This window comes from Moschus berezovskii, chromosome 14 (assembly GCF_049115385.1).
Source record: "Moschus berezovskii isolate FMDL1 chromosome 14, NW_MosBer_1.0, whole genome shotgun sequence".
NCBI lineage: Eukaryota > Metazoa > Chordata > Mammalia > Artiodactyla > Moschidae > Moschus > Moschus berezovskii.
Window position 1 is genome coordinate 55,086,332 of NC_142473.1, and position 22,682 is coordinate 55,109,013.

The 22,682-nt window shown below is 51.6% G+C and overlaps 1 protein-coding gene and 1 pseudogene across 2 annotated transcripts in view; one reads left to right on the forward strand and one right to left on the reverse strand.

Annotated features, from left to right (window-relative positions):
- The first annotated feature begins 18 nt into the window (after window positions 1-18).
- On the forward strand, window positions 19-3,683 carry LOC129554620 (ecto-ADP-ribosyltransferase 5-like; annotated as a pseudogene). The gene is made up of 5 exons (XR_016038998.1): window positions 19-327; window positions 533-723; window positions 1,885-2,608; window positions 3,198-3,230; window positions 3,316-3,683. The product of XR_016038998.1 is annotated as an ecto-ADP-ribosyltransferase 5-like (transcript).
- A 559-nt stretch (window positions 3,684-4,242) lies between these two features.
- Window positions 4,243-22,682, reverse strand: part of XNDC1N (XRCC1 N-terminal domain containing 1, N-terminal like) — a 40,521-nt gene continuing 22,081 nt past the window's right edge. The window contains exons 11-22 of the mRNA XM_055423569.2: window positions 20,307-21,026; window positions 18,489-18,701; window positions 17,250-17,414; window positions 14,088-14,262; window positions 10,883-11,083; window positions 10,633-10,795; window positions 9,318-9,410; window positions 8,095-8,287; window positions 7,400-7,527; window positions 7,200-7,278; window positions 5,582-5,711; window positions 4,243-4,680 (exon numbers count right to left, since the gene is read on the reverse strand). Coding sequence (XP_055279544.2) covers window positions 4,289-4,680; window positions 5,582-5,711; window positions 7,200-7,278; window positions 7,400-7,527; window positions 8,095-8,287; window positions 9,318-9,410; window positions 10,633-10,795; window positions 10,883-11,083; window positions 14,088-14,262; window positions 17,250-17,414; window positions 18,489-18,701; window positions 20,307-21,026 — 2,652 coding nt within the window. The 3' untranslated portion in view covers window positions 4,243-4,288. The remainder of the gene's footprint in view (window positions 4,681-5,581; window positions 5,712-7,199; window positions 7,279-7,399; window positions 7,528-8,094; window positions 8,288-9,317; window positions 9,411-10,632; window positions 10,796-10,882; window positions 11,084-14,087; window positions 14,263-17,249; window positions 17,415-18,488; window positions 18,702-20,306; window positions 21,027-22,682) is intronic.

The following is a 22,682-nucleotide window of genomic DNA, read 5'->3' on the forward strand; positions in this document are numbered from 1 at the left end:
TGAGGGCCCTCCCGAGGGAGAGACCACGTCTCAAAATGTCCCTTCTCCAGCCCAGGTCTTGCTAGAAGACAAAGAAGGTCCTCGAGAAAGACCGCGCAGTCACTGGGAAGGGGAGTTACAGCCCTCAGTTCCGCTCCCCCCACCCCGGTGTCTGCTGTTGTGGAGAGAGGTGTCGGGTTACCGCCACCCGTGCTATACTTGGCTGCGGACTTTGTTGATCTGCGAGACTCCGGGGACAGGGGCCATCTTAGCGCCCGCATAGACTTCAGCCCCCGCTGCCCGGAAACTTAAGTGCTTTTTCCCGCTCTGGGTCTTCGCCAACTCCAGGTGGGTCCTTGACTCCCATCTCCTCCTCTTTCCAAGCGGAGCCAAATTACCCATCCGCCTATATCACCCCAGGGGCAAAAGGTGCTGAGCACTCCGGCAGCCGGGAGGAGGGGAGCAAAGACTGAGGTTGTGCTGGGGTGAAGGCGGCGGATGCAAGAACCCAAGCCCCGCCCATTCACTTAGTCCCGCCCTTGGCCCCGCCCAGATCCTGCCGGGCCAAATCTCTGTCCCCCAGCCCGTCGAAGCCAAGCCTGGACCATCGCTGGTCCCACCCTCAGCTGAATCTCACGCTCCAAGTGTCTCTGAGGAATAATGTTGGCTGCTCTGCTGATCGCCCTCAGCTGCCTCAGCCTCCACACCCTTGGCAGCGGAGTCCGCCCGTCTGTGCCCGGGCAGGTAACAGGGGGGAACTATCTGCTGCCACCCAAGGAGCACTTTGGGGGGACCCATTGCCTGACTCCTCAAAGATCCCTCCCAGGGATGCTTCTCTAGGATGTCATCCTCTGAACCCTCTTCCTCTCAGGATTACTGCAAGGAACCCCAAGTTCCCAGTCCATCTCCCAGAACCCACTTCCACCCACTGATCCTCCTGTGACCCTCCTGCCTTCATTCCCTCCTCCCTCGGGACAGCCGCCAGCTTTCTCCTCTCACTTCCCATCTCCCACCCGTGTCCCAGTCGACACACTCTCCTTAGGGTTACCTGTGTATGACACGACCCTCCTGTAACCCCTCCCAGACTAGAGCTTGACATCCTCCCCACTCCCACCCCAGACTAGAGCTTGATCTCCTCCCCACTCCCTCCACTCCCATCCTCCCACTTGGAGGATGCAGGCTTCCAGAGAAGGAGAAGACTGAGTCTCAGAGCTGACAGGGACCTGGTGTGGTGTCTACACACCTGTGTGGGAGAGGGAAAGAGTCAAAGGCTGGGCATGGGATCAGGTCATTGGAGATTGATTGTATATTTGTATGTTATCTGCTCAGTGAGTCTCAGAGCCAGAAAGGTGCTTGGACATCATCCAGCCCCACGTCCCAATTGCAGGAACCTCTCTAATGATAGATGACTCCCTTAGTTAGTACACAAAGAGGATCTATACATGGTCCTGACAATAACCCTATGAGGTTGGAAGTATCCTCAGTGTATAGGGGGAGAACCTGAGCCCAGAAAAGTTGAGACTTGCCCAAGATCTCACAGTCAGTCAGTGGTGAATTTAGGAATTAACCCATATTTGACTGACTCCAGTGCCTGTTATTTAAATTTTGGAGCTCTTGCCAAATTTCGCACTCTATTTTGGGCATAGAAATGAGATTTGGGGGCATTTGGCGGGGGTGGGAGTTTTTTTTGGTCCCACAGTGCAGCCAGTCTTAGTTCCTTGACCAGGGATTGAACCTGTGCCTCCTGCATAGGGAACCCAGAGTTTTAAGCACTGGACTGCCAGGGAAGTCCCAGACTGAGATTCTGTGCTTCTAAACTGATCTTCCACCAGGACCTCTGTCCAGTACCCTGAACTTACATGTTTTCCTGTGTGGCTCCTCTCTTCCTTTTCTCCATAACCGCAGAATATTTCCATCCAAAACCTAAGCCTGGCTCCAGACACATTCGATGATGCCTATGTGGACTGCTCGGAGGAGATGGAGGAGAAAGCAGTGCTTCTGTTAGAGAAGGAGATGGCTGACCATGCCCTGCTGCGAGAGTCCTGGGAGACAGCCCAGAAGGCCTGGGAGCAAAAACGTCCAGGGCTCATTCTGCCTCCTGGCTTCAGAAGCCAGCATGGAATCGCCATCATGGTCTATACCAATTCATCCAACACGTTGTACCGGGAGCTGAACCAGGCTGTGCGGACTGGTGGTGGCTCCTGGGAGTCCTACATGAATCACTTCCCTTTCAAGGCCCTGCATTTCTACCTGACTCGGGCCCTGCAGCTACTGCGGGGTGGTGGGGGCTGCAGCAGGGAACCCGGGCAGGTGGTGTTCCGAGGTGTGGGCACCATTCGCTTTGAACCCAAGAGTGTGGGGGACTCTATCCGCTTGGGCCAGTTTGCCTCCAGCTCCCTGGATGAGGCAGTGGCCCGCGGATTTGGTAATGCCACCTTCTTCTCTCTAAGGACTTGCCTTGGGGCCCTGATCCAGGCCCTGTCTGTCTTTCCTAAAGAGCGTGAGGTGCTGATCCCCCCTCATGAAGTCTTCATGGTGACGAGTTTCTCTAAGGATGGAAACAAAAGCCTGGTGACTCTCTCCAGCAGTGATCAGATGTGCAACCACTTTAACTGCGCCTATCTGGGTGGTGAGCCATGCATGAGGGAAGCAGGGCTGCCAGGAGGTCCCCAGTTGATTTCAGTCCCCAGGGCCTTCAAGAGACCCATGTTATTAATGAGGAAGTTGTGGGCCAGAAGCTAGTTGGAGATATTTTTCTCTGTGACTCAGGTTCTGCCAGCTCAGTGGCAGTCAGATAACTGTTTTCTGCACATGTGATATTCTCAGATGATTCTCTAAATGTTCTCAAAAATTTCCTTCTGCTACACAGTGTAATAGACCAAAAGAACCTGGTTAAGGAGGCCAATAGGCAGAAGAAAGCAGCAGGAGTGCAGCTTCAGATCTCAGGAGGCCATGGGCGTAGTGGGTTGATGGGACGCACGTGTGCTATTCCCCAGGCTGAGGCCGGACAGAGTGACTGAGCCAAGATGGGGCAGGGATGGAAAGGCAAAAGGGGAAGATTTCTTGCAGAAGCAGGAGGAAGGGAAGTCAGAAGTGTATTTGGGAGAAGGGAAGGGTGGATTGTGATGAGGAGTGTCCTTGCTGGGGCCTGATGGGAAGGGAAGTTTGCAGTGTGCCGGTCTGTCCACCTGGAGGCCTCACTTTGCTGTCTGTTGCAGAGAAGAAGAGGCCGAGCTGTGAGTCTGTGCCAAGTGAGTCACCCTCGGGTCCCTCCCTCGCCTGTTTGACTCCCCACTGGCCCTGCTCACCATTCACTGTCTTTTCTTCTCTCTCTAGCAGGCAGGCAGGCAGACTCACTCTCCAAGGGGCCTTTTCTCTGCTCTCCTGGAAGACCATACTCTTGGCCTCTTGGGGGTTCCAGCTCTTAGGAGCTGGGCTCTGAACGTTCAATGCCTGCCACTTAGGAGTCCTGGGAACATGCGACCTCCAGATGAAGAAGGGAGGCTTCGAAGAGCCTGGAGAAGCAACAAGATGGTTTCAGACCCAGACCTCACAGCCATGTCTTCAACCAGGATGTCGGGGGATCTGAGGCCCATGGTAGGGTGGAGGGAGCCCTGCTTTGTGGTGGGAACTCCTGGGAAGAAGCAAGGATAGTGCTGTGAGGGCTACTTCATTAAACAGTGCTGCAGCATGATGACATCAAATTCCATGACTGCTTTGTTTCATGAGACTGGACTATCTGCCCTGTTTTGGTCTTATGGGACTCAGGGACTAAAATGAATGACTTCTTGATCATTTTTAGACATGGTCCAGGTGCAGACCCTTGTCACACACCATAGCCTGCAACCCCAGATGCTTTAATAGACAGAGAGGTTCCTCACAACAGCCCAGAAGGCAGGAAGGGGGACAGATGGCTTCCTTGGCTGTTTGTCTGACAAGGATGCAGAGCCAAGGAAGGAAGCAACTTGCTGAAGGTCAGAGAGGTTGTTTTCAAACCAGGACCCCTGCCACCCAGCCTCAGTTCCATCAAAAGTCTGAAGGAGCTCAAAGTAGGATATTAAGCCCAAGATATCGGGTCCCCAGAGCAAGCCATTTCTCTGTATTCTGGCTCCCACCAGGGTTCATTTCGGTGTTAGTGATCTCAAAACATTATGAGACACAGATTATCACACACTCTGGAGACATCTGAGCTCCAGAGCAGAGGCTTTATTGAGGCAAGGAAAGCAGCAGCGGCTCCCACAAAGTGACCCCCGCCCTCAGCTATCTAGGCTGTTCTAGTCAGTGGCAGAAGAAGGGACCCTTCCCAGCATCAGGTTCCCCCCTTGGCTCCCGGGTCTGCCTCCTGGGGCAGGTCCCCAGGCCCCTCTGATTCCTGCTCCCTGTGCACTAACACATGAGCTGGTGGACAGGGGCCAGGCTCCCCAGAGGCTGGATCCCGAGCCCCTCCAGCGTCCGGAAGCCCTGTTTCTGAAGACCCCTGGGTCCCCAGCATCGCTGGCACTGTCAGCTCCGGGGCCTCAGGGATGGGAGGCCCCAGGTTCTGGAAGCTGTTGTGCACTCGGCTGATGTAGCGACTGAGGACGCTGGCTCCCCCGGGCGGCCGGCGTGGCCCTGCCTCTGCCACAGCCCGCTGCGCGCCCGCTCCCTGGCTCTGCAGTCGAGACAGCGTCTTGGTCAGCTCTGTCAGTCTGTTGCCCAGGTCTGGGGGGTGGGAGTAGAGATGGGGGTCTCTCAGAAGGTGAGTCTTCCCTGGCCATTTCTACCCTCAACACAACCCAAGGGGAGGGTATGCCGGGAGATCCTGAGGCAGGAGACCTGGAGGAGGTGAGGGAGTGGCACTGGGTTTTGGGCCAGGTGAGCAGGCTGCATCAGGGGCGGATGAATCAGCAGAGCTGGGGTGGTGACGGGTTTAGAAGATAGCAAAGTGAAGGTCTTATGGACCAGAGAGGGGTGAGGAGTCACAGGGATGAGAATTGTCTATGGGTCGATACATGTATATCTGCCCAGTCCTCCTCTTCCCCATTTACATCTGTCCTGCTCACACCCACCCTCAGGGCCGAGTGCAGACCCAACCCTCTCTCTCTCTCCAGCTTTGGGTACTCTAGCCTTCTGCCTTCCCATAAGCCTCTCAACATGATAGGCTCTTCCTCTCCTTTGAGCTCCCACTGCAATTTGTTTCTCTTTTTTAAAGCACTTCCTGGCTAGGGAGATGGTTTCTCTTCCTCACCGAACTGAAAGCTTCCCATGTGTCCCTGCTGGGTACAAGGGGGCATAGCAATGAACTCTGATTGAACGAATGAATGCGTGATGACTAAAGTGAAAGAGTGAATGCAATGCATAAGGGAACGATTGAGAGAATAAATGAACACTTAAATGAAGGTAGGAACAAAGGGATAAATGAAGGGAGTGGGATAAATGTCTGAATGGGGGGTGGGGCCGGAGGTTATTGAGTGCAAGGGCACACACTCTGCCTGTTGTGGCTTCTGTGGGCGGGTCAGAGGGGGCCACAGAGAGAACTGCAGGCTGGACAAAGGGTGTGAGGCTGGGTGTTCCAGGTGAGCAAGGGACAGGAATGGGAAAGGCTTGGATGTGAGCAACTAACCTTTCCGACGAGTCTCCTCAAACTCCCGCTGGGCAGTCTCTATGTAGCGTTGCACCAGGGCCTTGATGACACGAAGCCGGTAGGATCCACGCTCTCCCTCCCCAGGCCCTGCCCCTGCCCCAGGATTGGCCTGGGATGGGAAGACAGGAGGGTAAGAGGGATTCCTCACCCCCAGCCTTTCTCTCCTCACTGCAACCTCCCCCAGGCAATGAAGGATGGAGGCACAGTCTGTGCAGAGTTGTCTGTCCCTGAAGGCCGCACATCCAGACCTTCGTGTAGGTCTGGCAGGTAGTCTGGATGGAGGTCACACAATTGTGGAATGGCTGAGTGCAAGGGAACCAGGGAGGGAGGTAGGTGGGGGTTAGGAGAGGAAGAGGAGGAAGAGGGGAGTGGTCAAGGAGAAATGCTGAGCAGGACAGAGTTGACCTTTCTCGTCCCACCAACCCATCCTTGGTTTTCTTGAGCTGAGTCAGGGCAGGTTCACCTTGTCTTTCAGATTCCTCAGAGGGGAGACTGGAGGATATGGGGATGCATCTGCCTGGACTAGTTCATGCAAAGGAAATGGGAACCATCGTGCAAGTTGGAGTGACTGGTTCTGGGTCCAGTTTCAGACCTCAGGACAGAACCAGGCAGGCAGGTCAGGCCTTTGGGAGCAGAGGTGAAGATGGCAAAGTGCTGGGCTTGGAAAACAGGCTGAAATCTCAGCTTAGTCACTTTGCCTCTGTGAGCCTTGAGCCAAGCTGCTCAGTTTCTTCAGGCTGAATGTCTCCAGACTGAAAATGGAGATGGTGGGTTTCCCTGATGGTCCAGTGGTTAAGAATCTGCCTTGCAATGCAGGGGATGCTGTACGATCCCTGGTCAGGAAAGATCCTACATGCCGTTTCTTTCTGCTGCCCTAGACTGTCAGAACTTCAAGGGTCCACCATTCTGTATATCTTTATTTCCAGTATAGGTGTGCTTAGGTAAGTATTTATTAAACAAACTATTGACCAATCAGATAAGGGAAGGCCTACCTTATCAGGGGATCCAGGGGCCTCTGAGCCTCAGCGCTGGCCTGTGGCTTCACAGAGCTGACCTTAGAGAGACCCTCAGTAACATGTTTTAAGGGGAAAAGATGGGACCCCCTGCAATAATGCTATCTGAATTAGGAGGGGTCCCATGCCAAGCCAGACTGAGTTAGGCACCAGATAAGCAGAGGTAAGTTAGTCCCCTGGAGGCCTGCCCTCCCCTCTCAGGCCTCAGTCACCTTTGAATTTCCAAGTGTTTGGGCCATTCTTCCCTTAGCTTCTAAATGTTTTACTGTGGAAAACATTCAACAGTTTCTTGGCTCGGTTTAGGGCAAAAAGTTTTGCCTGGAGCTTACGGGGTATTGGGGGCTTGAGAGGAGGGTGGCATGGACTTCATTTTAAACTGGATGATATAGGATTGGAGATTTAGGGAATGGCCAGAGCCAGGCAGAGGGAAAGGCCACAGGAGAGAGTAGGAACTGGGGGCAGACTTTCTGCAAGCACACCTGGGAAGACAGACGAGCCAGGGATGTTCAGACAAATGGATGGCACAGAGAGGGCAGCTAAAAGCCTGATGTGAGGAAGACTCACAACAAGCACATGATACTCACAAAGGTGGGGATTGGGGGATAGTCCGGTTTCTTGGTTTTGCAGCAGAAGTGGCAACAGCAAATGAAGCGGAAAACTCTCCTGAGACATTGAGATGGTAGGAAGGGGTTAGTCAGAGGACAGGGTCCAGGGAGATGGGGTGGGAGCGGGGTGGGGGTGCTGAGTGCTGGGGGCTTGGGAGTGAGGGCTCTGAGGCCCTCACCTGAGCAGGTAGAAGATGGCCTTGGGGGAGGGCAGGATGTTGAAGGGCACGGGCAGTGTCAGGCCCTCTCGGAAGTAGGACAGGTAGAGTTTCGAGCGAGCAAACTTCCACTCCACGTCAGCAGCATCCTGAGGGCCAGCAAGCGGGGGCTCAGCAAGGACCACTTTGGTGTCTAGCCCTCCTGCTCACTCGCTCTGCCCCATTTCCCCCAGTCCTCTGGTCTCTTACCTCTTGTGTGCCCACCACTTTCTTCTCCCCATTCTTGTCTCCATCCTCAGCTATCATCCACATCTCCCCTGTTCGTATCCCCCTTCCCGCTTCCTCCCCATCATCTTGCCTCCTTCTGACATTCAATCCCTGCCAGCCTGTTCTCCAGCCCACAAACCCTCACTCAGCCATCTCCTTCCCTCTCAGGTCTCATGTTTCCACCTACTTTTCCACAACACGCACTTTCTCCCAGCCCTAATGTGGAATGAGCACTAGACTTGTGTCTGATAAAAACAATAACATCATCAAGACCTTCAATCTACAGACGAGGAAATCGAGGGCTTGAGAGGAAACTTGTCCCCAGTCTAAAAACAAGGCAGTAGTGGCGACAGAGCAGGAACCCAAATCTGTTGACTCCTTGCATCCTATTCCTTTCCTTCCCTTTCTCTCTTCTTCCCTCTGGCCCGAGCTGCCCTCAGCTCACGTACCTCAATCTTCTGGAATGAGTTGGTGATCATGGCAATGAGCATGTTGAGCAGCACAATCACCATGACGATGGTAAAGATGCCATAGAGGGCCCGGCCCACGAATTCCGGCACCAGAAACTGAGGCATGTCCACCACACTGTGCTCCTCCATGCCAAACATCGTCCAGAACAGAAACTGGAAGGTCTCATTGAAACTGGCACAGTGGGCCGAAGAGTAGAATGTGAGGGGTGGGAGATGAGCCTGGGGGCCACCCAGACTCACTCCTCCTCACCCTGGGGACCCAGCCAAAGGTGCTCTGCTTTCATGAAGCCCTTTGGACTGCTTGCTGTTTCTGAGCCAGAATTTACTGAGCACACAGCAGTACCGGGAATAGGTGCTAAGGATGCAGCCATGGACAAGACAAGCAGAGTCCCTGTTTTCAGGGACTTTATGTTCTGGGCGGAGATGGGGGTGAGATGGACACTTAACTATACCTCTTCCATCCTCCACACTGCATTCAGTGTGTTCTTTCTCAGTGCTGAGCTGACGTGGACTTCTGTTTGTCAAACTTTAAATGCTCCTAACTACCCGTGGTCCAGATGCCTATTATGCAACCTACCTGAGGTTTTTAGCAAAAATACTTTTACTTAGCTGTCACCCATCAAAGAACAGGAGGGCTCAGCCTGTTCATGCTACTGTGGAGTGACTAATCCCACCACGGTCCTTGAAGGAGGCTGGAAGGAGTAGTTCCTGTCCCTTATACTAAGATTCATGCTATAAACCATGTCAGCAGAGTTTTTCAACATCCGAAAGCCAGACGTGAACAAGGATTCTTGATAAAAAGGGTTGGTCTGAATAAAGCCTCCATTTACTTTGAGAAAGCTCTGACCAACATCCACAGATCCAACCACAAGTCCTTCAGCATCATTAATAAAACCATCATGTAGTTGCACTCATGAATTCATAATTGAATGATTGCTTGGGAGGCCACTTGGAGCTTTCTGGCCTGGGAAAGGCAGAGTAAGGCAGGTTGGGTAAGGCAGGTTTCTTGGCAGGCCCTTCAAGAGCTCCATGACCTGGCCCCTCTATCCTTTTCTGCCTCCTTTCTCAAAATCCCCTCCATGTGCTAGCCATGGAGGAAGTCTTGCTATTCTCCAAACATACCCTCTTGCTTTGGGACACGTGCCCCTTTTGCCCAGAATGCCCAGATTCCCACCTGCCTGACCCGCCTCCGCCCTGCGTACTTGCCCAGCCGCTCGGTCTCCTGGTAAGGCACGTAGATGTTGTTGAGGCCACAGAGGAAGGCGGTCAGGATGATCGTGAGGATGAACATGAACCTGGCAGGAGGCGGGATGGGGAAGGGTCAGAGCAGGGCTCTACCCTGGGAGAAGTCAGGCTCTAGGAAGAGAGATGGGGGTGATGGCTCCTAGGCTCAGCCTCTACTTGACAAGGATTCAGTCTGGTTATTATTAAGACGAGAGAAATTAGGGGGTGGGAAATGAGAAGGGATTGAAAGGGAGTTGAAGCAGAAACTCTCCCTCCAGAATAAAGGGTTCTGGGTTGAAACAGTCGAAGTTGAGGATGGCCCCAGCTCCCAGGAAGGGACTGAGATGCTGAGATGTTGTACAGGGATGGGGGAGAGTCACAGAGTCCTACTGGACAGGATTTCTCACCAGCAGAGTTAAAGCCATGTGTGAGTTGAGTTGGCTTGCTGCAGGGAGGGATGGAAGCTGAGCTGAGCTGAAGACGTTCACAGACATAACCAAGGTTTTTTCCCACCAAGTGTACCCACTCCCATCCTATCTCAGGCAGGGGATTTCCAGGGAAGCAGGCATTAACTATGGGCTCTGACTAGGGCGAAAGGCCAGGTAGGCTGTAAATGATTAGATGATAATTATCAAGAAGACCAGATAATTCCATGAGTTCCAAGAGCAGTTGTACAGAGGGAGTCATCCAAAGGGGCCTCTGAGTCCAGTGTCTCGCCTCAAACATGGGAAAATGGAGCCCCAGGTTGGCCATGGAGACAGCAACAGAACTGGCATGCCAACCAAAGGCTTTTCTGCATTCGGTGGTTCTTGATCTTTGGAGTCACAGGTCTCTTTGAGAATAAGATGAAAGTTGTAGACCCTCTCTGACTTCCCAGGTGGCCCTTGTGGTAAAGAGCCTGCTTGCCAATGCAGACTTAAGAGACACAGGTTCAATCCCTGGGTCGGGAAGATCCCTTGGAGAAGGACATGGCAACCCACTCCAGTATTCTTGCCTGGAGAACCCCATGGACAGAGGAGCCTGGTGGGCTACAGTCCACAGGGTGGCAAAGAGTCAGACAGCTGAAGCAACTTAGCATGCAGGCAGCACATATAGACCCTCTCTGCAGAGAAATGTATCTTGACACTTACATTCCCAAATTTTCCTATAGTTCCAGGGTTTGCAAGGTCTTTGGAGACTGTACAAGGAACCCAGGTTAAGAACCCCTGTGCTAACTAGAGCTGGGGAACTTCAGAAGGAAGTCAGATGGGGACCATCGGAGGGGAGGATGCTCGGAGCAGAGGCAGTACGCACCGGATCATGTCGTCAATCATCCTGCCCATGGAAATCTGCAGGGTGCCCAGTGACTCGTGGGCCGGCAGGATGTAGGCCAGGCGGGTGAAGCTGAGCATGCTGGTGACAGCGAAGAGCACCTCAGCCAGGAACTGGGGGTCCTCCGTGCGCCACTCACTCCGCTCTGTGCCGGGGGGAATGGGGGGCTGAGGCCGAGAGCCAAAGAAGAGAGGGGGCCAGGGGCTTCAGGGCTGCGCTGGGGGGCACTCACCAGCTGAGGTGAAGTAGTGGCAGGCAGCCCCATCAGGGTCATCCTGGCAGTGCTTGTGTGCAAGCCCGGCCAGGAGGAGGCGTAGCGTGAAGGCCGCCAGGTACAGGGAGAGGATGACCATATCCAGGAAGTTCCACCAGTCCAGGAGGTAACTGCGCAGGCCCTCGATCCACACTTCCTTACACTCAAACCACAGGAAGCCTGAAGGAGGCAGCAGGGCGCCAGCACCGGGTGAGGCACCCCTGCACCCAGGTCAGAGCTGGGTGTGGTTGGTGGGGGGAACCTCTCCACTGGGTGAGGGGGAACTGAAATACCCCAGGCTGGAAAGTGATAAAGTGTAGGCATTTAGTCTGCTTCAATGTCATAAAGATCTTACATGGAAATAAAAAGGACTCCTGGCTGATGCAGACTCGGCGGCCATGGGGCCAGTTTCAGTGATCCAGTCAGCTGATAAACTCAGAAAGTAACACCTGAAGAGGCTGGTTATTGGGAGGGGATGATCTAAATCTGCGTCTCCCTGCCCTCCACCAAATACGCGTTGGACAAATATTTAGAGAATATTGATTTGAAGGGGCTCCAAATTATTAACCTGCTCATGATCAGCCCAGGGCCCAAGGCCAGGCCTGGGGAGGGAGGGTCTTGGGAGCTGGACCCCGTTAGCCAGGTGACTCTGCCACGTCGTGCCCTCCTCTGCTCCCTGGATACATGCACATGCTTTTTCACTCATGGTTGTATCCACACCTAGAAAGCCCTTCCACACTCTTTAGAAGGTGGGCTCACCTTTGTGACCCAGGACAAATCTCACCTCCTCTCTGAAGCCTTCTCTAACCAGGCGCAGTGAGTTTCACAGCTCTCTTAAGACCTCTGTGATGCCGTTGCCATGGAGCACTGCAAGGTATCTCTTCCTGGGTCTGTCCCCCTCCCCTCCCTGAACTTGGAACCCCTCAAGGGCAGGGACTGTGGTTGATTCATCTCCTTGTCTGCAGTGCCCAGAACAAGGCCCAGCAATCACTACTGAATAAACACTGATTAAGCTCCTATCATATGCCAGTGGGATCCTGTGGTGAAGAAGACACACAGGCCTCCCCGGGCTCATAATCTAGTGAGGGAGGTGGGCAAGGAGCCAAGTTGTTACAGCCCAGTGTGGTCAGTGCTAAGGAGAGTTCAGGAACTGATCCTCACCCTGATTTGGGAACCAGGGAAAGCTTCACTTCTCAGAGAGTGATGTATGAGCTGAGACCAAATGGAGGTGTGGAAGCTGGGACAGCACGGAAGGGGAGGGAGTTGTGGGGAAAGAGAACTCACATGGGCCTGGAGACAAGCAGGGTGTGGTGGGAACTGAGTCCATTTCCTTGGCAGCAGAGCATCTTGTGAAGGTGGGATGGATGCTCAGTGATGTGTGTTGAATGGGTGGATGGAACCCTATTTATTTAAAATGTCTTTTTGGCTGCGCAGGGTCGTAGTTGCAGCATGGCAGATATTCAATCTTTGTTGCAGCATGTGGGATCTGTAACTATGGCACGCAAAATCTTTTTTAAATGTGGTGTGTGGTATCTAGTTCCCTAACCAGGGATTGAACCCGGGCCCTCTGCATTGAGAGTGTGGAGTTTTAACCACTGGATCACAAAAGAAGTTCCTGGATGGAATCCTAATTAATTTATCCATGTGTTCTCAGGGCTTTGCTCACAATAGGGCAGCCTCAGATGTTCACTGCATAAAGAAACGAGGAATGTTGTTTCTTAAGACTTCTTCCCCTGCAGGCAGGAACTATATTGGTTTCACCTCCACCCAATACAGGTCAATGATGTTTAGTAAACAGTTGGATGGGAAGCTTCTCCTCTTGGATCACTCTTATTTTCTTCTCCAGAGTTTCTGGCCAATTTTCCTTTCGGGCCTCACTGACTGGCTTGTTACAGGGTGGAGTAGCAGACTTAGTCTACTGGTGGTTTGGGAGTTGCCAACTAAGCTAGAGGTAAGTCAAGAGACGATAGATGAGGAAGGGGTGCCCAGCCCAGCTGCTGAGCTGACCAGCTAAATGCTTGGCAGAACTCTGGGGATTCTTGTCAACTGCATTCGCTGAACTGTTTCAGAACACAGTTTTGCTATAGAAGGAAAGAATGCCAATGGAATGGATGAAACTTATGCCTTAAGAATATATAAGTTAGTTATCCAGGTGACATGTTGGACAAATAAAGAAAGTAGAACACATGTGTTGGGCTTCCCAAGTGGTGCAGTGGTAAAGAAACTGCCTGCCAATGTAGGAGATGCCAGAGACACAGGTTCAACCCCTGGGCTGGGAAGATCCCTTGGGGTAGGAAATGGCAACTCACTTCAGTATTCTTGCCCGGAAAATTCCATGGACAGAGGAACCTGGTGGGCTACAGTCCATGGGGTCACAAAGAGTCAGACATGACAGCGACTAAGCACCTACACACACACAAAAAATATATGTGTGTGAACACATGTAGAATATTCAGGGTCGACATTCAATATTAGTGACATGCTGAATTAGAGACAGATGAGGCCCTTAGGATTCATCTGATCTTAAATTAGCTCCCCACTGGTAATACCCAGTGGCCTCACAAGTCCTCTGCAACAAAATTGCAAAGAAAAGTCATAGCTGCTCACCAGGATGATTAGTAAGCTACAGCTGTACATAAGTGTCCCTGTGTTTTTCCTACAGATCAAGTGCTGGGCCCAGACAGCTTCTGGCTATTGTATCCTCTGCTCAAAACTCACCTCTAGTCCTTATAACAGCACCATTATAAGTACACCATTTGTATGTACTTATGTAATAAACTGTATGATTCAAGCATCTTAATTTGGTCTATGAGTCTTTCTGCTCCATGACCTTTGGGATAGATTGCCTGGTGGTGTACTTGCTGGCTGTTATACCAAGGTTATCTGCCATCTGACACCATGGATCAGTGTCTTATTTGTGAGAGGATATGAACATCCAGAGTGGATAGTGACTAATGCCGGGGTAGGGGAAGAATGGTGTCCATACTCAGGGATCTATTACACGGTGAGATCCCCTGATTAGAGGTGAAGGGGAAACCCATGGTGAACTAGAGCCCAGAGTGGTCTGGTTGCATATTCAGGGAGCACCTATAGGGGCCATCCCGTATACAGGTGCTCACTATGAAGAAAAGTGAGGGGTCCTCAGGGGGGAGTCTACCACAAATAAAAGGCCCCACCCATGTACCTGCAACCCAAACCATGTGTAGTGAAGTCTCCCAGACGCTCTGGCTGCGGCCTCGGAAGGTGCTCAGCTGCGTCTCCATAACCAGGGACTCTCCCAGCAGGAAGATGAGGAACCACAGGTAGGAGGCCGAGTGCAGCAGGAACTTCAGCACCGGGACCTTCAGCAGGCGGCCAAGCTGCGGGGGTGGAGGAGAGCAGGCCTCTCAGAGTCCCGCTCACACCTCTCCCCACCAGGAGAGCTTCCGGAATGCTCAGCCCCCATGTGTCTCCTCCCTTCATTCACTCACTTATTCAGATGTTTATCAAGAATGTACTCTATCAGTTCAGTTCAGTTCAGTCGCTCAGTCGTGTCCGACTCTCCGCGACCCCATGAATCACAGCACGCCAGGCCTCCCTGTCCATCACCAACTCCCGGAGTTCACTCAAACTCATGTCCACAGAGTCGGTGATGCCATCCAGCCATCTCATTCTCAGTCGTCCCCTTCTCCTCCCACCCCCAACCTTTCCCAGCATCAGAGTCTTTTCCAGTGAGTCAACTCGTCGCATGAGGTGGCCAGAGTATTGCAGTTTCAGCTTTAGCATCAGTCCTTCCAATGAACACCCAGGATTGATCTTCTTTAGAATGGACTGGTTGGATCTCCTTGCAGTCCAAGGGACTCTCAAGAGTCTTCTCCAGCACCACAGTTCAAAAGCATCAATTCTTCGGCGATCAGCTTTCTTCACAGTCCAACTCTCACATCCATACATGACCATGGGAAAAACCATAGCCTTGACTAGACGGACCTTTGTTGGCAAAGTAATGTCTCTGCTTTTTAATATACTATCAAGGTTGGTCATAACTTTCCTTCCAAGGAGTAAGCGTCTTTTAATTTCATGGCTGCAATCAACATCTGCAGTGATTTTTGAGCCCAAAAAAATAAAGTCTGACACTGTTTCCACTGTTTTTCCATCTATTTCCCATGAAGTGATGGGACCAGATGCCATGATCTTTGTTTTCTGAATGTTGAGCTTCAAGCCAACCTTTTCACTCTCCTCTTTTACTTTCATCAAGAGGCTTTTTAGTTCCTCTTCACTTTCTGCCATAAGGGTGGTGTCATCTGCATATCTGAGGTTATTGATATTTCTCCCAGCAATCTTGATTCCAGCTTGTGCTTCTTTCAGCCCAGCATTCCTCATGATGTACTCTGCATATAAGTTAAATAAGCAAGGTGACAATATACAGCCTTGACGCACTCCTTTTCCTATTTGGAACCAGTCTGTTGTTCCATGTACAGTTCTGACTGTTGCTTCCTGACCTGCATACAGGTTTCTCAAGAGGCAGGTCAGGTGGTTTGGTATTCCCATCTCTTTCAGAATTTTCCACAATTTATTGTGATCCACACAGTCAAAGGCTTTGGCATAGTCAATAAAGCAGAAATAGATGTTTTTCTGGAACTCTCTTGCTTTCTCCATGATCCAGCGGATGTTGGCAATTTGATCTCTGGTGCCTCTGCCTTTTCTAAAACCTGCTTGAACATCTGGGAGTTCACGGTTCACATATTGCTGAAGCCTGGCTTGGAGAATTTTGAGCATGACTTTACTAGCGTGTGAGATGAGTGCAACTGTGCGGTAGTTTGAGCATTCTTTGGCATTGCCTTTCTTTGGGATTGGGATGAAGACTGACCTTTTCCAGTCCTGTGGCCACTGCTGAGTTTTCCAAATTTGCTGGCATATTGAGTGCAGCACTTTCACAGCATCATCTTTCAAGACTTGAAATAGCTCAACTGGAATTTCATCATCTCCACTAGCTTTGTTCGTAGTGATGCTTTCTAAGGCCCACTTGACTTCACATTCCAAGATGTCTGGCTCTAGGTCAGTGATCACGTTATCGTGACTATCTTGGTCGTGAAGATATTTTTTGTACAGTTCTTCTGTGTATTCTTGCTACCTCTTCTTAATATCTTCTGCTTCTGTTAGGTCCATACCATTTCTGTCCTTTATTGTGCCCATCTTTGCATGAAATGTTCCCTTGGTATCTCTGATTTTCTTGAAGAGATCTCTAGTCTTTCCCATTCTGTTGTTTTCCTCTATTTCTTTGCATTGATCACTGAGGAAGGCTTTCTTATCTCTCCTTGCTATTCTTTGGAACTCTGCATTCAGATGCTTATATCTTTCCTTTTCTCCTTTGCTTTTTATTAGGCTTTCCCCTTTCATATTGATGTTTTCCTTCACAACTGTAGGAGGTGGGTATCATTATTTCCATTTTTAAGCTAGGAACTGAGGATCACAGAAGTAAAGTAAATTTCCCTGGTTGGGGGGGGGGGTCCCCAGGCTGTTCGATCACAACCACGTTAAAAAGTAAGTTTATCATCTTTGGATCTCAAACATCTTCCTTTTCTTCCTGTGTCCCCATCTTAGAAAACATCCCGACCACCCAGACCAGGAAGCTTGAGGGCATCCCTGAATCCTTTTCCTTTCTCTCACACACCCTGACAGTCTCTCGGACTCCTACCCCTCCCCCAATTCACCCTTCACACCCCTGGGAGAGAGAGCTTTCTAAAACACAAAACTAATAGGATCTCTCACCTCATTACAATCCTCCAGCAGCTCCCAACATTGCATAAGGTTCTGTGGAACATGGGCCCCTGCTTGCTTCCCACCATTTGCTAATTGCTATTTGCACTTATGCTTTAGCTGCAGAGAATTCCTTTCAGTCTCTCTAATGCTTTGCATTCTCCTTTCCTGGGACATTGGATGGATGCCCTTTTCCTGCCTCCTGGAGCACTGCTTACCCTATTCCTCACCTGGTTTACAGGGTCTTGATCTTTTTTATATCCACAGTGCCAGGCATGATGTCTGGCTCATAGTAGGGAATAGAAATATCTGAGTCCAAAAGGGCTCCCAAAGAATTTGAGTTTGGGGTGGGGGTCTCATTAGGAGAGACTGCATATAGGACTCAGGCTTTGGAGGCAGAGAGACCTCAGTTTCAATCCCAACTCTACTATTTCTTGTGGACAAAAGAGAATTTCTGTTCCCTGTGTCTTCACTGTAAAATCCAGGTGCAATGCCTACCTTCCAGAACCACCTCAAACTACCTAAAAGGAACATTAAGGGCCCAGCTCAGGGCTTGGCATAAGATAAGTGCTCAATAAATGACAGTTATCATTATTTCTGTTCTTAGTACCCGGGACTTGGGTGCCAGCCAGTAGCCAAGGCAGAGGAAGGGCATGGTGAGGAAGATGAGAAAGGTGACAAACAGCTTCCAGATGGTGGTGCTGCCACGCCAGCCAGCCAGGTTCCCACACCAGATGGAGGACAGGACTTGCTGGCAGATGGGGTGCGCTACAAACTAAACAGAGAAGGGTGTGAGCAGAGGGCGTGGCCACTGGCCAGGGAGGAAGAGGAGGAGTCAGTCAGGTGCCCTGGCTGCCCTCTATAGAAAGTGAACCATGTTTCTTTTCTTCCCAGGCCAGCCAGCTAAGAAGAGAGGCAACCCACTTGCCAGGTGACCTTGGGCAGACCCCCACCCCTCTTTGGGACTTAGTTTCCTAGTCTATGAAGGAGAAACTGAGCTCAAAGAATTTTCTGGACTCTCCAGATCCCACATTGTTGAATCTAAGTCAGGCAGTGGTGGGTGCAACTGGATACAGGTCCCAGAACCCTGAGGGTTCTCTATCTTCTTAGCGATGTGGGGAACCAGGCAGCATGGTCTTGAGGAAGGGAGGAGCAGGGAAGGTGGAATTTGCGGAATTGGGCAGTCACTGGAAAGGAAGGTTTCCAGTTAAGCTCCTGGTGGGCTAGGAAATCCGAGGGTGGGTGAGAGGGAGGACTAAGAGGCTGGGGGAGGCTAGAAAGGGAACATGTCTTTGGCTTAGGGGTGGGCATCTAATGAGATGGGGAATAATGGAATCACTTGCTATTTCAGCCCTGAGAGATCTAGTCTAATCTTGTGAGATATTGAAGTATAACCACAAAAAAAGACCAGACCAAACCTACTCAGCAGGCCAATGCGTAAAACTCAGAAGTCTGGTCTGGTTGGGTCATGGGACTTCCTAGGCTGGGCAGAGGTTAGGGACTTAGACTGATGGTAAGAGGGGAGGGTGGGAGACCCATAGGATCAAAGGCATGGAGAGAAGAGTGCTCAGAATCAAGATCTAAGAGGGGTCCTGGGACTTCCCCAGTGGTCCAGTGACTAAGACTCTGTACTCCCAATGCAGGTGACCTGGGTTCGATCCCTGGATGGGGAATTAGATCCCACATGCCACAACTAAATCCCGGCACAAAGAAATAAATATAAATATTAAAAAAAAATAATGAGGGGGTCCTGAGGGCAGGGAAATGACTTCTTAGGGTTGGCTAGGGGCCATCTAGACAGGGCAGGGCGAGGGGGCAGGGCGGGGGAGGCGGGCAGGGCCCAGCTGACCCGCTTCTGGTTGTAGTTGACGGCCAGTCGCAGCCTCGCCAGGTTGGGGATGCCTTCCTCAAAGGCCTGGCCCAGACCCTCGGCCTCGGGCTCAGTCTCGCTGTCCTCGCCCAGGTCATTGAGCACCGCGGTGACCTCACTCTGGTTCCGGCACATGCCCAGCAGTTCAAAGCCATAGTCCTGGCTCAGCGACTCCAGGGCAATGTACTCGGGCTGTAGGGAGAAAGTCCAGGTGTGCTGGCCATCCTGCGGGCCCAGCCCTGATGGGTCAGCCCACCCTCCTGACACTGGGCCTGGGCCACTCTGTCTTGCCCTCAGCCGCCACTTCCCCACAGCTGATGTCACCCTAAACCATCTGTTCCTTTCTTCTCTGCCACCCAACCTGTCCTCCTGGCTATAACGAGCCACCTGCTGTGTCAACATTGCTTATCTGGTACCACATCTATCTCATCGCTGAGTCATTTCAACACAGAACCCTCCCCCCCATCACCTCTGCTCACCCCTTGTCCATTCCTTTCCCTCTGCCTGTTTTGATTCTGCTCCTACTCTTCATGCCTTCTTGAACACATGCTGGCAGTTTTGGGAGCTGCAGAGTGGGCAACTCTTGCCTCCACTTTCCCCTGCCTAGCCTCGGTCTTACTTGGGGCCCTAACACCAGAGAGAATCCAGGCTAGGATTCCAGGAGGCCCAGCACAGTCCCTCAGGTGGTGGCACCCTGGGTTAGGTATGTGCCCTTTCCAAGCTTCTGTCCCTTGCCGGGAAGGTGGGGATGGTCATTCCTGTGTCTCCTTCTGTGGGCTGCTGTGTGGATGGAGGGAAAGGCCCTGGAAGAGGGCTGCTCTTCCTGCTACCTGGAAGTGGGGTCCTAATTCTCTGATCCTATGACTCCAGAGAAGCAGCATGCTCCTCCCCCGGCTCACCTGGCACCGGTCACATCCAACCTTAGGCCTCTGTTTTAATATCCCTGTCTGTTTCCTCACCTAATGGTAGTTGTCACCATGGGGATCAAGTCGGGCTGGCACCAAGAGGATGTCAGTGGATGAGTGATGGGTGGAACTAGACTGTGAATTCAAGGCCCCTGATCAGTCCCGGCCTCCAGGCTTTCCCTTCAGGTGTTCTGTCTGCACAAAGCCCCTGCTCTCATCCCACGTCTCCTTTTGCTAGCTGAGAGTCTTTGCTTGCCCTGAACCCCTATATCAAATATCCCCCCTACTCCTCTTCATTTGTGTTAAACCACCTGGTCGTGTAGCCAAGGTTAATCCCACTTCCTCTAAGGAGTCTGCCCTGCACACAACAGCTGTAGCCTCCTGACCTATTTTCTAGCCCTTGGAAGCCCTGTAGCACCATCCACAGAGGCCCCGAATGAAGCTGAGCCTCCGGGGAGTCTTGTCTGCCTCACTCTGCCCTCTTCCACCCTGATGTGATCATAAGCCTGAGGCCCCAACACAGGATGCTCTAGGTGGGACCACAAAGTGGGCATTCAGAAAGGACAGGTTCTATTGAATGTCATCTCGAAGTCTGTCCAGCTGTTTTTCTATCTGTGTTCTCCCTCCTTCATCAGACAGATCCAGGACACCCCTAGGGTGGGGGTATGTGTTGCCCCCATGAGACTAGGAGCCCCTGGAGTGACAGGTGTTTGCCCTTAGAATGAACCCCCTTCAGGGCAGGATTCTGGCACTCCCCATCAGAACGGAGGTTTCCTGAGAACATCTTTCTGTTTTTTCTCTCTTCCCAGAACACCCACCTGAGGCCCGACTATGCCCCGGTGGAAGGATAGATACAGGGCACTGAGGGCAGGAGGAGGGAGCAGAAACCAACCTTAAACTCAGGCTCCTTGCGGGCAAGGTGCCGGAGCTCGCGGCTGAGCTGGAAGGCAGCGAGCATGGCATCCTCGCTGGCCAGCGAGAGATGGGCGCGGCTGGCGATGCCGCGGTAGGTGTTGATGCGAGACAGGGAGAACTTGAGCAGGTCGTAGCGGCGCGCGTTGCTGCACTCGAGGCAGGCGCAGGAGACGGGGTGCGGCCGTGCGATGGTGTGGCCCTGGCCCATGAGCAGCTGGGCGATCTCATACAGGTCCTTCTGGCAGGCCAGGGTGAGGGGCGTGACCCCGGGGGCGAAGCGGGAGCCATCGATCGATGAGTCAAAGAAAGCCAGTGAGGAAGACCTGGTGTCCACCTTGCGGCCCTTCTCCCGTTCCAGCCGGGCCAGCAGGTGGCGCACCACTGCAGGTTGGTTTGTGTCCACAGCCACCAGCAGGGCCTCATGGATCTGGCGGAAGTCGAACTTGACGTTGGCCAGCAGCACATCAGTGATGGCCTCGTGGCCCAGGCGGATAGCCAGATTGAGGGCCTCCCTCCAGGAGCGGTCCTCAGCCTCCTCCACATTCCGGGGGGGCCCGCCTGGCCCGCCGCCCGGGGCCTCGACCCCCACCTCCAGCAGCTGCTGCACCAGGCCTATCTGTCCCTCCTGTATGGCACCCAGCAGTGGAGCAGGGAACTTCAGCTTTCTGTTCACGATCTCCGTCCAGTTAGGCTGAGGCTGGATGAAGGAGCAGACAGGGTGGGACCTCGAGTCCCCAACCTTCTTTGCTGGGGGCCTCCCTCACTCTTCCATTTTCAAGCCCTTAACCCTCTGTACCCAGCCACCATTATAGTCTTCCTGGTGGCTCAGATGGTAAAGAGTCTGCCTGCAATGTGGGAGACCTGAGTTCGGTCCCTGGGTGGGGAAGATCCCCTGGAGAAGGAAATGGTAACCCACTCCAATATTCTTGCCTGGAAAATCCCATGGATCGAGGAACCCAGGGGACTACAGAATAGGGTCACAAAGAGTTGGACATGACTGAGCGACTTCACTTTCACCCCAAACACGTTTCTTTTTTTTTTAAGGTACACTTAATGCTTGGGCTTTCCAGGTGGTGCTAGTGGTCAAGAACCTGTCTGCCAACGCAGGAGACAGAAGAGACGTGGGTTCCATCCCTGGGTCAGGAAGATCCTCTGGAGAAGGACACCGCAACCTACTCCAGTATTCTCGCCTGGAGAGTCCCATAGATATGGGAGGCTGGTGGGCTACAGTTCATAGGGTCACAAAGAGTTGGACGTGACTGAAGTGACTTAGCATATAGTATTTAAGTACAGGTAGTTTTTTAAACCCTCAGAAGTATGTAATTCATTCAATTCTTAAATAACCCTATAAGGCAGCAGCTATCACTTCACCCTGTCCCCACTTTAACAGAAGAGGAAACCAAGGTAGACTTGACAAGCCACTTAACACAGGGTGGTCACCCAGGCAGTTTGGTTGAGAAGCTGGTGTTCCTAGCTATTCTTCCATGGTACTTCTCAACTCAAACAAAAATTATTAGTAGTAGGTAGCTTTTGGATTTGTGGAATCTCTACTTCAAAACCTCCCAAATGTGGTAGGTAGGTAAACACTTTCCCTCCTTTAAGAAGGAAAATAACGATGCTACCACTTTTATCTGTTTTACTCTGAAACTAAATTCTACATTAAATGATATATACTTTAGTATATATAGCTTATATAATGTGATCATCTTGTATAATGACAATATGAATGTCCTCCCCTTCCCAGTTATTTCTGGGTAGGGAATACACTTCATGTCCTTATTTTCCAGGAATTAATCATTTTAGAAATACCCTTTCATACCATAATAGCTTCTTGTATATTTTTGTTAAGCTGTTAGTAAACAATATCCCATTGACTGGTATGAAATGCTGATAATATTTAGAAAATTGGTCTTGGTTGAAAAGTGCATTTTTTTTTTTAAGTTTAGTGGCTTAAAACCACAAACATTTATTCTCTTACAGTTCACGCAGTCAGAACTAAATCATATCATGAGGCTAAAGTCATGATGGGCAGGGTGGCTCTAGGGCAGAATCCTTTTCCAACATAACTGCCTGGCAGCTACGTTCCAGAGTTACATCCCTTGCATTCCTTAGTTTATGGCCACTTCCTTCAGCTTTAAAAGCCAGTGGCATATTCTCACATCTCCTGAAGATATAAAGATTAAATACGTGTTCTTAGTCACTATTTTATTGTGTGGATTCTCAGGTTAGGAAAGAGTTCTTTACACTCCTCCTAAGTAACTCATTCAGTTCTGAAGGGGGGCCCCTCCCTCAGCACAACTCGTACCTCACAGGAAGCCACACACAGTGGGGCCGATGTGGGAGGCCTGGGAAG